At 35.3% G+C, this 14,378-nt stretch overlaps 1 protein-coding gene across 7 annotated transcripts in view; it reads left to right on the plus strand.

The window, feature by feature from the left end:
- The window catches only part of LOC110829529 (uncharacterized), a 475,337-nt gene that overhangs the window by 264,319 nt on the left and 196,640 nt on the right, over window positions 1-14,378 (plus strand). For 6 of the 7 annotated variants that reach the window (XM_087347254.1, XM_087347235.1, XM_087347251.1 and 3 more), the window contains one exon: window positions 9,848-9,989. In XM_087347254.1, the coding sequence (XP_087203380.1) occupies window positions 9,848-9,989 (142 nt within the window). Of the gene's footprint in view, window positions 1-9,193; window positions 9,212-9,847; window positions 9,990-14,378 lie in introns of those variants that run through there. The other variant, XM_022063299.2, reaches the window with a different exon arrangement.

Here is a 14,378-nt window from a genome sequence, read left to right on the forward strand (position 1 = left end):
GAGCATTTGAGGAAAAGTAAGACAAAATACAAATTCTCAATAGGGAGGAAATAGAATATTAAGACAAGTATTACGCAAATAAAAATAGTAACTGGATTTGAGGTTATCACGGTGGCGAGCCTGAAGATGGCTGTCTTCTGGGTTATAGCACCGCGCAGTCTGGTAGGAGTTTACCGACGTTTCAGAGGTCTTTGGTTCTTGCTGCTCCATCATCAGAAGATAGCCTTCTAAAAGCGTGAGTGGTGATGGTGGTGGCAATGCAGTTGATAAGAATGGGTTTATTATTTGCTTGATGGGTGTTTATCATCTCAAATTAATGTTGGGTTGTGGAAGAATGTCGAGTGAGAGACGGCTCTGCCACTGTTAGACTGGCAAAAGACGGCTGTGGGGCGGATTAGTGCTCTTATTACTCCATTCCTTGTTGGTCTTGGGAATCCAACAGCGAATCGTGAAGATCATATGAAGATCTAGGAAAATGGGACGAAAAGTGGAAAAATTGTCTCTGCCGAATACACTCATACACTAACCGCGTTTACCGAACTTAAAATATGATTGTCAGACAGCAATTCTAAGAAACGACTTTTTACGGAAGTCGGTAACTGATGTTGGAACAGATACATTTTTAAATTTCTGATTCTCTGTAGACTGTAATTACGTGACGTAGTTTCTTGCACCCACTCGGTCTTTTACGCCATTTATTACGCAGTTATTGTATTAGCGTTTTTCGTTCGGATGTTTTCGTATCATGAAATAGCAACACAAACTATGAATAATAGTTTAGTTAGCCCGCACAAAGGTATCTATAATAATGACAAAATCCTACACTTTTAGAGCAGCTTGAAGCTAAATTTGCATTTTAAATTGACTGTAGTACTTCTGTTTGGTAACGACTTATTATTAGGAGAAAATTAATAAGAACATTCTGAACGTTACAGTTTGTTCCATGGACTGTCTCAGTTTAGGGATCTTCCGTCTTTAGAAACATTTGGTGCCCTGACAAGGACTGTTTTGGCCTCTTCCAGGAACCTCACATAAGAAATATTTGGAGCTGTGAACTAGAAATAATTAAGATCCCTGAATCGGACTTTGCTCTCTGATACTCCCGTTAAAATCATCGGGTGTCTCTGACAGGGACTTTGGTCTTTTCCAGAAACATTCTGTTAGAAATATTTGTAGCCTCTGACAGGGTGTGTGATATATCCCAGAAACACCCCATTATAGACATAGGGTGCCTTGATAGGTACTGTAGTTTTTAACAGAAATCACACGTTAGATAATAGTGTTATGATTGACGTTATAAAAAGACTTGTATGTTTTATTTACATTATTTTATTGCAACAGAACATGTCTCGTTATTATATTATTCATTTAATAGAATTAATTATATGTCTTTATTTTAACGGAATCCCTCATTGAAAGTGTACATCATTCTATAACGTTTTAAATGAGAGAAAAGCTGTGTAGATCGAATGTCTGGACTGCTGACTCTGAAGTATACTTTGGAGCGACGAAGTAAACACATTGCTAGCTTCCATCAATCAGAGCTAGACTACTAGCCGAGACACTCATGGAAATGGCTCTTCCAACTTGTGTGATATGCAACTCTGAAGGAGGTCCAGCCTACAAATTTATATACTCATGATCCTAAAATGTAAATATGTTACAGCGCTCATCAATCACAGCGTCTATTTCTAGGAAATGGAGAAGAATTACGTTCTACTTACGTGCTTATACGAACTTCTGTTAAAGGGGTTGAAGTAGAATAACATTACTTTCTGAAATATCTTTATATTTCATCGTCCCTTTTGCTGTGATAAACCTTGAAAATGAATAATAGTATAAACGTAGTGGGTTTACAAGAAAATATACAAAATATTTCTAGTAACTTTAGAATTTTCTGCGCCTTCTTATTTAAACATTACGACAACTTTAGTATTGTTCCACTACACCATTACATTTCAGCCGCAGTAACAAAAATTAATAGATTAACGTGTTGCCATGTTAGGATTTGGAACGCGTTTTAACCCTCTCGTTATAATCCAAACTGAAAAACTCCATTTTGTTTGTGAAGTATGAATATTTAATTGCCGGCAGATTTTACGCTCGTAATATAAAGGAAGCAAAATGTAGAAGCGCATTATTGTTTGATAATATATTTTTAATTTATAACTACTGTACTGTATTACTATATGTTCTAATCCACACAGACATGGATAAATATTTGTGAATTTTATTTTTCAGTTTATGAGGTAGTAAATATCTACCCCATTTTTAACAAAATATTTCGAACGTTATGCGTGTGTATAGCCTGTTTCTTCCATTAGCCAAGACTGATTTAAAATTTCCGATCAGAAGCACAAAGATAAGTATAAATATTAATTATTTGTTGCCCAGTTTTGTTGTTCTTTCAACCGTCGATAATTAATATCAGGGAAACTTCTATCCGTGAAAATGAATGGAAATACAAAGTAACTCTTAATAGGATCTATTTTTAATTCAGAAAGGGATTTTTAGGCGTTTAAAGTTCTTACACTTATTTGTCGTATTAATTTAAACTGTAAAAAAATTAAAAACACGTCTTATTTGCCACTATTGTCAAGGCCAACGATGTCTGACCTATTTCAGCCTGTTAGACCTAGAGTAAATTGTGTTGGGATATTAGGATTTATCAATTATTTTATTTTAAGAGTAATTTTACTTAAAAGTCTGAGTAAATTTGTACTTGTGCTTCTAGAACTTCCACAGGTTTCCCGAAACGTCATAGCCTGTACAACGTTAAAGTTAATCAGAATTAATTAACTTCAGTATCTTTCTTGCTACGGGACCCGCACTCAGTGTAAATTGAACTAAGGCGTTTTCACCCTGACATGATCTCCACCTGAGCTCAAGAAAGAAGCAAGCCAAGTTTGGTAAAATTCGGTATATCCGTTCCCGGGCTATAAGCGAACAAACGCGTAAACCACAAATTCAACTTCATATGATTACATAGGCGCGCTTCGGTTTTAGAAGGTTCAGTAATTAAATTTATTCAATTAAAGAGACGAGTTCACAGTTCCAATATATGTGATACATTTTGACGAAGTTCCCTACCATTACCGATTTGTGCTACATGTTTCTGTCAGCCATAAGACCATTTTAAAGTCTGTTTATTATGAATTATGGGATGTTTACATACTGGGGTCTATGCGTTTTAGAATTTTTGTGCAACTCTGATCTCGTAATTCTGTCGTTACAGTTTCTAAATCGAACCTTTTAAATTTTGGAATGACAATTATATGACATGTTTGGGTTTGCCTCGAATAGTGGACTCTGTGACAGAACCATAGGGAATTGCACTGTCAATGCAGTGATGACCGTCATTATGTGCATTGTGCTTGGGTAATGAAGTGTAGTCATGCCACACCCACTCCAGTGTCACAGACGGGTTTTGAACTCGGTGCTTTAATCCCCGAGATTAAATATTGATCCCAGCAGTCCGGGTGTGTTCTGAAAACCAAATCTCGCAAACAGATTGAAATTACTCTTACAATTTTAACGCGAAAATATGAACAAGCCACATGCAACGTTGACACAGTTGCCAGTTTGGTGTGTACAATACTGGAAACCAAACGTGTTAACCTGTAATCAGGAGCTAACATGTAAAGGTAATGTTTAACCCCATGCTTCAGCGCAGAAAGGTGTGAGCTAACGTGCCAGTTAGGTGTTACAGTAGTGTCCTGTAAAATTGACTACAGTGTGCAGTTTGCGTGAAAGCATCCTTTTACACATTTTAAATTTCGTAAGTAGCCAGATTTGCGATAGTAACAATAGACAATGCTAAAAAAACATTCCGTACGTACGTCTAATGGCCACCATAACAAACACACACAAAAAGTAATCGAATACATTTTACGTTTTGTTTTGATTGCTTGATTTCTTGTCGTAAAATGTCAGTGTATGGTGTTTTATGACAAGGTTCTTTCAGTCCTCAAAAGAAAAAAGACTGACATATACAAAAAATGTTTTATTTGTTGTTTTATCCTTGTGTGAAACTTGGTCTGTCGCCACAAGGGAAGAACGTAGACTGATAGGGTCGACTTCGGTCTTCTGAGTTCTACTGAAGTGAGGTGTAGATCCACGGAATTATATATCATAATAAACGCGAGAAATGTTATGACCCATTGCCAGTGTGCTAATTCAGGTCACCTCTGATACAGTCACTGATCTTATCAATATAATAAACAAATGCACGGTGACTAATGTGACAATAATTTTCACAGATGAAATAATTCTGTAGTCGTTGTTTTCTTTAGATTAATTTGATTCCAAGTTACATAAATGCACATCAGTTATCTGTTCTACAATGACGTATCTCTTTCTACCCTGATATCCTTGAGATTCAATCAATATGTTTTGAATTGTTTTATAGGAACGTGGTTTAATTGGGGCTTCTGGTTTCTGTACATTAGGAGAACCATTCATCTACATTTTAAATTAATTGCTGTATTTAATACGAAGATGACCTGCTTTATGCAGCGGAGCATTTTGAAATTTTATAACTTACACGCCATAGATCTTAAGACCACAAATTTGTCACGATAATGCACACATAGGAAATTAACATGCCTTTCTGACACATTGGCTCGGAGTTTCAGTTCAAGCACTTTATCGTTCATAGATTTCCATTTGCTGCTACCTCTCAAGCACGTTTTGAAGTTTGAACAAAGCAACATCAATGGGCGCTGTTCAAAACCGCAGCAACTAGTTGCAAAACAAACGAGCCGTGCTATTCGTAACCGCAATCGAACGAAACACAAGCGATTTCGCAGATCAAAATAGAAGCGACATAAATGGTCCAATAAAAATCCGCGAGTAACTAAAAGAAATTATACGGTTTAGGATTTTACACTTCCCAAACGTTATTATAATTGTAATCACATCAGATATGTCCCGTGATTCTATCTGGTACTTTCCTTGTCGTCAGTTTATGGTCACAGAATTTAGCATTTGTGTGCCACGTGTGCCAGGATTCTAAAGTTAGAGCGAAAAGGTACTCCAACGGAGTATAATTGTTTTATAAAATGTTCTTTGCAAATGTATAATATGCCCGTGTTTATTTATTGTAAATATAATAGAAATGCATGCGTGGTTTAACACAAATTTTTCTGAACTCATGGGATGGAAATCAATATATATATATATATATATATATATATATATATATATATATATATATATAGAGCGAGAGAGAGAGAGAGAGAGCAACGTTCGAGTTCTTTACTGACAAATACATTAAGACGTATATGGGTGCATTACATTTCCTTTCGATTGAATTATATTTTTTAGATCCAAAACATTAGGAAGAGGCGAAGTTTTGTTGGTTAAGAAATGACACAAATATGAATTTTGTATGTCTGTAAACATTATTAGCCACCGCAAATATTTGATAGATAATTAACCACACTTTGAACTACACAAATGTTTTCGTGAGTATGTCCAGTGGGCATTTGTCCAGTACTGGCTTACAGGAAGTAGGTGTACGTTCAGTGTACACCCTTTCCATAGTGTTTGACTTTTGTACGAAATATGCCAATGATGTTGACTTCATCTAGCATGTAGCTTAATAAAACATTGCTATTTACTCATGAATCTGCCACGTGTCAGTAGATTTAGCAACCTATTTGCTTATACGTGAAATAATTATACGTTTGTAACTAATTTTCACTGCTCGTGCGAGATTATTATCTGAATAAATGTTAATCTATCGACCGCGAGGTTAGATTTTCAAGCAGAATCGTGGATGTTTTTCATGTCTATGTTGGCTGAGAAGCTGCAGAACTGAATTAAATATTTCTTTACCAAAATTATAAAGAACTGCGATAATATTTATGCGTGTTACAAAGTTAAAGCTTTTGGTGTGAATAACAGCACTTTATTTATGACCTCACGGTTCCCCAACAAAGTTTGAAGAATCGATCACAGTAAGGCAAGAAGCCAATTAAAAGTTGAGAGTGTAATTCAATTTATTTATTTAAGTGAGTGCTAACAGCAAGAAGCCAATAACAGGACAAACACTGATAATACATACAATAATAATGAAATAATAATGAAAAATATTACACAAACAGATTAACTAAAAATATACATGTACAGTATTAAATGTAACAGCCAAATACAGGCAAGCTCAAAATAGAAACAATATTATACACAGAGAAAAATAAATTAAGAAATATAAATAAAAGAAACTGATCCACCTAGGAAAACAGTAATAGTAATAATAATACCCAAAATTTGTGTTTGTTTTTATTATGGTTGACTTCAAATACTCACGCCCGCTCAAGAATTGTATGCAAAAGGTGTACCCTTTAAAACAAGTCAGAAAAGTAATCAGAAGAAGACCCTCCTCCGATCCTCAACCTCTCCCATGACGGTGAAGTCAAGATCACCGATGTCGCTAGGCCACTGCTCACGCCAGCAGCTCAAAAGCTGGAAAACTGCAAACACGTTTTATTCACGAGCAGAACATTTATTCGGTCTCTAGCATTACTTAGCATCGACATGTTTTATTGTCGTTTGTGGAGCATTTATTATTGTGTTTCTCGATAAAGAAATAACGAACAAGACAACATTATACCGACTGGTAACAACATTTCCGGACATATTATGTGTTTATCTGTAACAAGTGCTCATTGAGCGAGAATCAGCTCAAATTACGGCCGTGCCGATTCCAAGAGTGCAACAACGGCATATGTCTGCATGAATTCAGTATTACGTCTGGTTTCGACATTCTGTGTGCGTGAAGGGGTTTATGTGTAATAATTAAGAATGTGTTTTAAATATAACACACTGCTTGATACAACGTTCAGTTTGAAGGATTCTTATGGCATATGTAATTCTAGAATATTTATTAAGAGTAAGAATTTTTGAAATTCAGATTTGTAAATATATTGCAATTGTGAATCCTGTAGTTGAGACCAGCAAAATGTGTCATCAGAACTATCATAGAAAGATGGACCATAAACGTATTGAAGATAAAGAAGAAAGAAAAGAACTAGAAATGACAACAATGAAATATCATCGAAGTAATCAGTATGCCCGAAATATTTTGAAAGATTCATAATAAATATTAGAACTGTTACTATTTTATCACATGTTTTTGTTTTTATGAAACGCGTTTGAATGAAAAATCTAGCATCTATGTATCAGCGTACTAAATTATTTCCGTTAACTGTACAAACAAGATAATTTTAATTTTATGCATGTTATTGGAACGTCATATCCTCTTTATCTTTGTATCTTAATATCTATTTTATTATGACTATAGATCTAGGAAGTTATTATTCACTCGTCACGTGGCTGGGAGGGGCGAGACCAGAAATGCGGATATAAATTTTTTGGGCAAAACCTGTTGAAAAAGGATCATTTTAAAGACTTTGAAGGAGTTGTGTGGGAATTATTAAGATGGACGTTAAGGAAAGTGTCTGTGTAAGTGACAAGTGAATGAAGATGGCTATCTTCTTTGATATCAAGTCGTGTGGTATTGTATCAATCGAACGAAATTTCTAAGGTGCTTACGACCATTTTCCAGAAAGCGGACACGCGATCCTCTGTAAAGACGCGTTTGTGTCGGACGTGATCCTGTCCAGCACTGTTTGTCTGAAATTAGTGCAATCTCGATGCTCGATACGGCAGATGAATTATCGGTACTAGTTCAGGACCTGTGGCGGTATTTGATTTAGCAGTCCCTCAGATTTTAGTGCAAAATAATTAATCAGTACAATTAGTACTTGTATTCATTTTACATTCTCTTCGCTATAACAGACACGCTTGTTTACGTGCATTCGTGCACATATTGTAAATACATACGCCTATGTATGTAAATTAATTCCCAGCGTTCTGTCAGTCACTAGAACACGGCGGTTTTGAAACACTTTTAACATGTGATGAACTCCTTTTGTATCCTTCCTGTAACCAGGAATTATGTTAACAGTAGCAAAATGTCGTTGTAATGTTTCTAAGTGCTACCATTAAATTCAGTCGCAAGCGGTAGCCTATGCTTAATTCGGTTTATGGCAGCAATAGATGATGAACCTGCCATATCGAGGTCTGCTCGTCTATTCGTTTCATATGTTGAGCTAGTATTGTGATGACGTTCATAAGCCAGGGGTCATTAATTTTAAAGTAAACAAGAGTGAATGTAGAACTTCATAACCTTAATAGAAACGTAATATCGCAACTTCTATGTATATAAAATGTTTAATGTCATAGTGCCATTGTGTTCATCAAATTATAATGTTTGTCGAAAGAAGAAACCTGTTCGGTTTTTACTCGTTCATTGAAGAAATTATTTGCTCATTAAGTTTAATGTATTTCTTATTGAACATAGTTTGCATTTTCTGTGCAGGCGTCCGCTAAGTATGGATTACAGTTGAGTAGAAAATATTTAAGATTAGGTAACACTGAAAATGTTTGTTTTATAAATTTACTTAGTGGATTTCAATTCATAATATTAAAGTGTTGTGCACTACCATGTGGCAGATTTAATAGAAATTGTCACATGTCACAGAAGCAACATCCCAAGCTCTTTAATACCGCGTCATATATTATGACAAGCACTTACGAACATAAGATATTCATTTCACTTTTATTTATTCTTTGTTTTTTGTGGTCTTTGAAAGTATCACTCGGCTATCCAGATGGGTGTCCAGTAAAAGGACAGGTACATGGGAGAAGCAAATAATAGCCCACAACTTGTACAAGACACCCATGGGGCAACTTCTCAAGTAGAAGAACACGACACATTCAGAGTTTTGGGCCCCTCATCTCAAGAATTATCCGGGGAGCTTGTAACTCACTCAAGTGAACACACATATATTTTAGTTTCATATTTTAGTTTTGCTATGTTCATGTAATGTACATGCAGGTTATCTTGGTAGCTAAATGAGTTACTGGCGGTGGGAGGGTTGGTACGAATGTGGTAAGAAACACATGCTTCGCTCCGATATTTCGATTACTTTATCATAGTACTGCGTACGGTGGCGCACGTTAGTAGTAGCTAACATCAGTACAAGTAGGTTTAACAAAGTAGTTAACAGTGAGAAAGGACAGGGAGATCATTAATAATAACGATATACTCTACGCATGTTTTCTTAACAGTCAATACGAACGTCTGATCGCGTCACCTTAACTGGGCTGGACAGACTGAGAGGCAACTAGGGAAGCAACTATCGAGGTAAATTTCTTCTATAGCAGTCAGACACGACATAAATAGTTCTTTCCACAGAAAATGACATTCTAGAGCATCTATTGTGACACGTAGTTTTTTATGTGGGTAACCAAAATGCTCCATTCTACACTTTTCCGAGGGATATCGACTGTCCATTGTCTTTGCTTGGTAAAAGTTTTTGCACGATTAAGATTTCAGTTCTGTGGATCGCCAGTAACATCTTCTGTACTTCAGAGTTTAATTTGGATAATCTTCATTCCATGCTTAGCAAGTCAACAGGCTGGGACTTTTTTAGTGTCTTAATTGTTAACACGTTAGTTGACCAAAACAGAAAAATCTGACCCTTCCTGTGCTGAGATTATGAAAATAAATAAGGCAAAAGAATTTTATAAGTCTTATATAGCCATGATAATTTGTAATGTTCGTTGTTCAAAATCCACAAATCTTGAGTATAAATTTTCGAAAAATGAGAGTTAAATATATTAATATGCTTTACTGATACCGTAAAATAATTGGAGTACAACGAGAAAATAACTATACTCAGCAATATAGGTACTCTTTAAGCAAGGCAGTGTGATGTTTCAGCTAGTAGACACGAAGTATTAAAGGGTCGAATATAATTATTCCTTCCTTTCTTTACAGAGATGTGCAAGTTCCCATTGAACTGGTCAGGGCGCTGGTTTCAGTCGGGATATCCCCAGCTTCTGACAATCAACACAAGTGTCATCGAAACAAAAGGGATTTGCGTGGAAAACGATGGAGACAAATTTATCATCGAGGACAGGTGAGTAACAGAACCTAATTAGTTTCAGTTCGTCATTCGTGGAGTCAAGGCAAATATACAAACTTGGCAGTGCAATTTATCTTATTGCTTGTGCAGAATTTTGCAGGTTCAGTATCTAGAAGAACAAATTTGCTTCAGGTCAGGTGCTTACAGACTTGTAAATTTTACTAAGTTTATTCGTGTCTTTCTTCTTCGTTTGTAAATGTTTATTGATATTATACAAATTAAATAACGGCTGTATTTGATACACAATTGACTAGTAAAGTAATAATATTCAATAACCGGAATTCTGCTGTGATTTGATTCAATAGAAATGTAAACGTATTTGATGCGGTTTAGGCGTGTATTAGTTGGAAGTAAAACACCAAGTTTAAGTTTTATTCAGATTTTTTATTTTAATGTTGCTTTAAAACGTGTTGAACATTCTGAATCTTTAGTGTTTTAAGTAGATAGCGCAGTTTCCATCTTCTTATTCCATAAAATTATTTATTCTTAACATTAAGATGCATATGTATCGGTTACGATTTATTTATCTTACAGTAGACATTCTGCTTTTCAAAACCACTGGACTTAGCGGTATAACAACCTTTGATGACTCAGCAACGAACGGAAAGTAAAATTATTAGTCCAGAACATACAAAATAATATATATTTTGTTTTGACAGGGATAGAGATCGTATAGACTTGTAGGGTGTTGTATTTTATTAATGGACGTCAGTGAAATAAAATACATAACGCCGACCATTGTTAATGACGCTAGCTCGCAGGGCAATTTCCTTTTTATGGTGTCGTTTAGTGGTGATACTCCCATTATGGTAAAGTGGCCAGAACTTTACACCTTTACCTTTTAAGGGCTGTATATATTCCTTATGGCCATACCTCACCTCTTCAATACAGTGAACATTAAGACGTTATTAAACAATTAATGGAAATGCCGGCCCTCTTAATTAGTCACTACGACTATTCCGTTTGACTTCCATGAATGTTAGGCTGATGTGAGTAGTAAAGTGATGCTTATGTACTTACGTAGTTTATCTGCTTAAACCTATTTGAAAATACTTTCAAAACTCTCAGTTATTTATGTAGGAGTTTTGCAACTTTGCGTGTATAATGATTGCATTTAGGTTAGAATTTAACGAGTAATTTGACTACTTAACACTCCCCGCAATAAAGTTATTTAATCGGTGACGAAAAAATAGATTCAGGGCAGAATGATTTGCTGACGTTAACCGTAGGACTCTGATCTGTAGATGACAGGTTGCATCTAACTACTAAAACTACTTCTCATTAGGTCTTTGAATATTTGGATTTGTCTTGTAGAATATCAATTATTCTGCCGGAAATTTTGTATGGGTTTATTTACTTTAAAATGACTTTTGTCGGTTATTGCGCCGTGTAGCCTGGTGTAAGTTCATGGACGTTTTAAAGGCGCTTACTCATCGCCATGATGATGGAGGCAGCAAGCACGTCTAAAACATCAGTAAGCTTCCACCACGCTACATGGCGCAACAGCACAGAATACAGCCGTCTCCAGCCAGCTGTTTCCCCTGAAAATTACTGTGGTTATAGGATCCACGCCGTGTTATGTGTCAGATAATTTTGTTCAAATATCGCGTTAGTATCGTGCTCAGTATTTCTGAAATAACTTACGAATTACATCACTGTTGTCATAAATTGGAAATGAAAGCACTCTCATATAGAATAGCTACTTTATAAATGGGTAAGTTTTAATTTACTTTGAAGTTATATTCCTAATTAAAAAGAGGTTTTTATTCAAACACCAAGATATATAAATAGGCTCAATTGAAATGTAATGGTGAGTACATTATTACTTGCTTCCTAAAATTCCTTTGACTTTGTACCTAATATAAACAAGAAACCTCTTTTTTATATTTTTACCTGATAGTTGTATTCAACACGTTTTTGGTTACATGTTCATGTGTAAAATGAGACGAATTTCCATCGGTTTTACTGAATTAATGTAACAGATCAAAACCACTTCATTTAGTTCCATTTGGGCGGATTGGCCATATAAAATATTTAACTCAAGAGATAAACTTCTGGAAGTACATGACAATTTAGCTAGGATCAGAAATATTTTATTTTTTGTTGACATGCAAATAAGTGTGTATGTTTCCTTACTCACGCTAAGTAATTATAAAATATTAAAAATTTTTTCCTTTGGTAGAAATGTATTATTTAATTCCCTCCTTGAGCTGATGAGGGCAGGTTTCTGTGTGTTGTGGATAAATTATTAGAAGTGTAAACAAACTACACCGTTTGACAACTGCCTCTAGCAATATAAATAGAACATTAGAGAAAGTGACTATTCGAAGTATTGCATCATTTGTTGCATGAGAGAACTTGTATTGTCACGACATGTCTTATATTCAGAGCGATCAATAACAGTAAGTTTCACAGTCATACTAACTCATTCAGTATCTGCTACTTCTCTGAAGGGTAGCTTACTACGTCAATATGCGAGGTTTTGTTGTATATCGTATATAAACATCTGTAATGAAACCTGTCTAAAACATAACTAGGATTCTAAATGGACTCCTGCCATTATTTGAAAATATTTCTAATCCCGCGAATATATGATGAAAACAAATATAAAATTTCCCATGATAAACTTAAAGAAAATATAAATTTAACGGAAATTGTTCTTACATATTTCTTTCATTGTTTTCTCCTGGAATTTGAGAAATATATTGTATAAATCATTAACCCTTGAAGAATGACGTTCGCTTGAATAGTATTTAAGAATTCAGTTTATGCCTTAAAGGAAACAGAACACCTCTTCATTATAAAGATCATTTTATTCTCATAGCAATACATAAACCATAAATTCACTCTGCAAGCAAATACAGATTTACTCTATGTTAGAGCAGGTGGTACATTCACTTACCGCTATGCTTTAAAGAGTTAAGTCCAAACCTCAATGAAATAACGTGCAGGAGTGAGAAAGAATAAAAGAGAAGAGGAAAAGGGAGAAACAGGGAGAGAAGATGGAAACTGATAATGTGTAATGTTTTATAACAGTGCAGTCTTAATTTTTGGCTTACAGTTGTTTACATAATTAAATATCTATGTTTAGATAAATACGCAATTAAGATAGCTGTTCTCCCGGTCGAGGTTAGAATCAGAAATTTTCCGAAGACGACTAGACCTGCTTCGGGAAGTTTAAGTCTTTGCAAACAGTCTATGTTGTAAATTTAATTCAGTTCATGTTTAGGTTCATAAACTGATTGAGATTTCGTTGTTCGACATATTGCAATATATTTTAATAAGTCTGAGAATTTCAGTTTTGGTCAACCCTTACTGAAAAACTTAAGTCCAAAGTGATCTACAAATAATCATAATTTGTGTCTTTATGGAGGGGAGGCATTAGTGTCAGGCTGAGGACGGGATTCTTCACTCGTTGAATAACTTGTTGATGAAATAACAGGGGGGGGGGGGGGGTCTTATATGTTCGTTAAACAACTCAAAGCCGAAATAAATGCTTTAACATCTGTAATACTCCAATTTAAAAATTCGCTTAACCATATCCCCGCACCAACTATACGCCCAACCAAATCCATTTGGTTTGCTTCTCTGCTAGGGTTAATATCAAAGCACATCGCGGAACCGATGAAGTGGCTAGTAACAAACTTACGAATCAATTAATCGGAAAACACTAAGCGGCTAAAAAATCTGTAATCACTGTCCACTGCTCTATTCCGCATTCACAGTGTATTACAAAACCATCTGATGTTTTAAAACTGTAGGTTTCCATAAAAAAAATGTTCATGACCCCCATTATTAGCTAATTAAAAAAAGAAGACAAATGTCTGTTAACACTCTGATACTTGGATAAGCTTCGAAAGCAATTTCCTGGGCGTGGCTGCTCCGGACACCGTCCACTCCAGTCCAAAAAACAAGTTACAACTGGAAATTAGTGTGTGTAGAAATACACAGTTTGCGAAATTAATTACTTGTTTTGTTAAAATTAAAGGGAATGTCATCATCGGTTTCTGCTGACTTGCGTACTTATCTCCAAAAATAAAGTACGTACGTAGTTTCAAATATCTGGTCCCAAGCTTTACGATACAATTCGATGACTGAATGAACTGCGTATTGATGAGCTTTATATTATGCGCTGTTTACGAAATGTTATAGATTCAAAGACGAAGACATTAACGGGGGATAAGAGAAATTATTACATAATTTTTGTCGGAAGACGGAAGGAAAGAAGGAAAGTGGTTAGGAGATAATCTTAGAATTTACCTTCAAAAAAATTTAGGATAGGAGTGGATTTGTCTAGTACATTGTTGGGTCGTTGTGAATACGGTGCTAAGCCATAGGTTTATGAATTGTGGGGAATTTCATAACTAGATAAGCTACTGTGAG

This window comes from Zootermopsis nevadensis, unplaced genomic scaffold, assembly GCF_977971745.1.
Source record: "Zootermopsis nevadensis isolate Lab colony 2312 unplaced genomic scaffold, Znev_1.0 Znev_ptg000001l, whole genome shotgun sequence".
Taxonomy (NCBI): domain Eukaryota; kingdom Metazoa; phylum Arthropoda; class Insecta; order Blattodea; family Termopsidae; genus Zootermopsis; species Zootermopsis nevadensis.